At 35.5% G+C, this 2,537-nt stretch overlaps 1 protein-coding gene across 1 annotated transcript; it reads right to left on the minus strand.

Moving 5' to 3' along the window:
* Positions 1-531: 531 nt before the first annotated feature.
* Positions 532-2,266, minus strand: LOC134251230 (uncharacterized). The gene is made up of 2 exons (XM_062733616.1): positions 1,801-2,266; positions 532-950 (listed from the first exon to the last, which is right to left on the minus strand). Exons 1-2 carry the CDS (start codon positions 2,264-2,266, stop codon positions 532-534), a joined length of 885 nt encoding a protein of 294 aa, XP_062589600.1.
* Positions 2,267-2,537: the final 271 nt, after the last annotated feature.

Below are 2,537 nucleotides of genomic sequence, written 5' to 3' on the forward strand. Positions count from 1 at the left end.
TTATTATACACTCAAGACTATTTTTGCTATATTTTTGGCTTCCTTTTGTGCTGCTTTTTCTGCGTTTGTTACATGTATAAAGATTCCTGAGAGCAACTCAAAATTGTTTCGGTTATAGCTACACTGTGACGTACTTTGAAGTTCTTTATGTTTTTAATTCAGTACTATTTAACTTTTGTATTTTATTTCTTTTCAACAGAACAATGTTGAATGTCCCAATGCGGCCTATGAAATGATGTAGCCAGTTTTTATTTGAAATATTTTTTTTATTTTTATTGTAGAAACACAATTTTTAAGAGACATGGATACATGTACTTCATATATATGTACTGTATTTCGAGTATAATAACAAATTAATTGGTCTAAAGACGATGATTTAATCAGCATCAACTTGACATTTAAAGGACGACATCAACTATAATAATAAAACCAATTAAATAATATACAAGTACACAAAGGTATTTCATCATTTGGAAAGTTTGCTCTTGTTAAAATTTCGGATATGAATTTGCAGATAAGCAAATGAAATATTTAGTACAATAGAAACCCAGAAAAGGTGGTGGATGGCGCTTCTGATGCAGATCGTAGATTACTCTCAACTGTGCTTGTCATTATGACCCTGTCACCCTGCTGTAGATTCAAAACAGCAAGATTTCCAGCACTTTCCAAACCATCTCTACTGCCGGAAGGAGAGTGGCTAACAATACTGAATTTTTTTAAACCATTGACTTCTAAATACACAAAGTTAGTCGTTTTATCTTTCAGAATGAAGCAGCTGAACACATAAACTCCGCTCACCGGTGCTGAAAACACTCCCGTAGAAGGATTATATGCCCCTCCTTCGTTCGAAATTACTTTTTGGAATAAAATCACGTTGTTGCCATTCACTTTAGCGGAGTACCCTTTTTCTTTTGAAATTCCAGCTGAAAAATACACTTTCCTCCTTGTATCTAAAAGAAAAAAGTTAAAAATAACATTCTAGCATAAAGCGTTTAAGGAATGAAAGCCCTTTTCTACATGTAGTAGTTCAGAATGGAGTCACGTACATTTCAATTCATGGCGTTTGGGTCGATGGAACAAGGGCGGAAGAGAAAAAAATGACAAAGCTGCTATTACGCAATAGCATACTAGATTGATAGCGATCGTCGCTTAACATCATCGTAACTACATGTATCATATTTTTTACCATCGCTATCACTCTTTTTTGTCAGCGCCCCATCTTAATCGCATCTTTGCTCGATAGCGTCATCTTTTTTTGCGCCATCGAATGATCGTATAGAAGACTTATTTAGACAAGGCCTGCTTTCAAAATTGCGTTTACATAATCATGCAAAGCGCTCATAATCTTTCATAATGTAAGAGGATTTTATTTTGAGAGACTTGTACAGTACTAGTTGACAATGCTGTATTTATATTAGGTATACCTATGAAGCATTTTTGTGTTTTTAGGTGCCCCCTTTTCACTAAAATAAAAACTTATTCCCGGTTTTCTTTTCGTAATGGGGAAATATAATTATACATGTAGCATAATGCATGTAGATATTTTGATATATATGAATGTATACTTCACTATTTTTTTTCATTTGTAAAGATGGATAATAAAAGTGGAAAATAGTTTATTAAACAGTTAAAATAAAGTGTAAATTTTTTATTGGCTGATATAAATAATTGGATTAATTTAATTTCTTGAGTCCTCAATGTTGTTTTTCACATTTGATCATGCGTCAAAATTATTTAATAAATTATAATACTCTGAAATATAGGAAGACATTTAGTAATTGTGGAACAATTCTAATTTACCTGGCGTATGTTGAGTTGAGAAGTTAATCATTTTTTCTTCAACCATTTTGAGGCGTGTGTCGAATTCATCGAGCATTTCTTCCATTATTTGACTCCGGTTATTCTTCAAGGACTCGTTCATCATCTTTAATTCTTCTTTGAGTTTCAAGTTTTCCTCTTCTAGCATCTGGTCCCTTGTTTCCAGAGCCTTTAACTCTTTAGCTATGTTGACGACCTTCCTCTGCAGACTTCTACTGCTGTTTTGGTTATCCAGGACGTCCAGAACCAATGTCTGAAATTTCTGTGCCATTGAGAAGCGAACTAAACTTTCTTGGTTTAAAACGTTTCGTAAAACGCCGGAGAGTTTTCCATCAGTAGTACTTGACAATAAGGTTTGGTCCACAGAGGGTTCTTTTTCTGGTAAAACCTTATCTGCAAAAGTCCCACCAATACAGAGAAATACATACAAAACAGTAAGAGCAGTCATTCTGATGAGCATATGTAAACTCTCCCGTACGAAAGTTCGAGGCGGAATAGGCACGGCTTGGGCACGGCTAAGACACGGAATCCGCACGGGTTTTTAAAAAGCCGCATGGGTTCTGAATGTCCAAGACACGGACACGGCTTCCGTGTCTGAAAGTGAGGAATCCTCGCTCACAGAAACCCGTGTGGAGGCACGGAATCCGTGTCCCAGGGAGACGGTTTTTAACTAAGGCGGGTTTTGGTTCAAACTATTTATTTATATCTCACGGCTTTCT

The sequence above is a fragment of the Saccostrea cucullata genome, unplaced genomic scaffold, assembly GCF_032062105.1.
Source record: "Saccostrea cucullata isolate Sc308-1 unplaced genomic scaffold, CSIRO_AGI_Scuc_v1 ctg19556, whole genome shotgun sequence".
Lineage (NCBI taxonomy): Eukaryota > Metazoa > Mollusca > Bivalvia > Ostreida > Ostreidae > Saccostrea > Saccostrea cuccullata.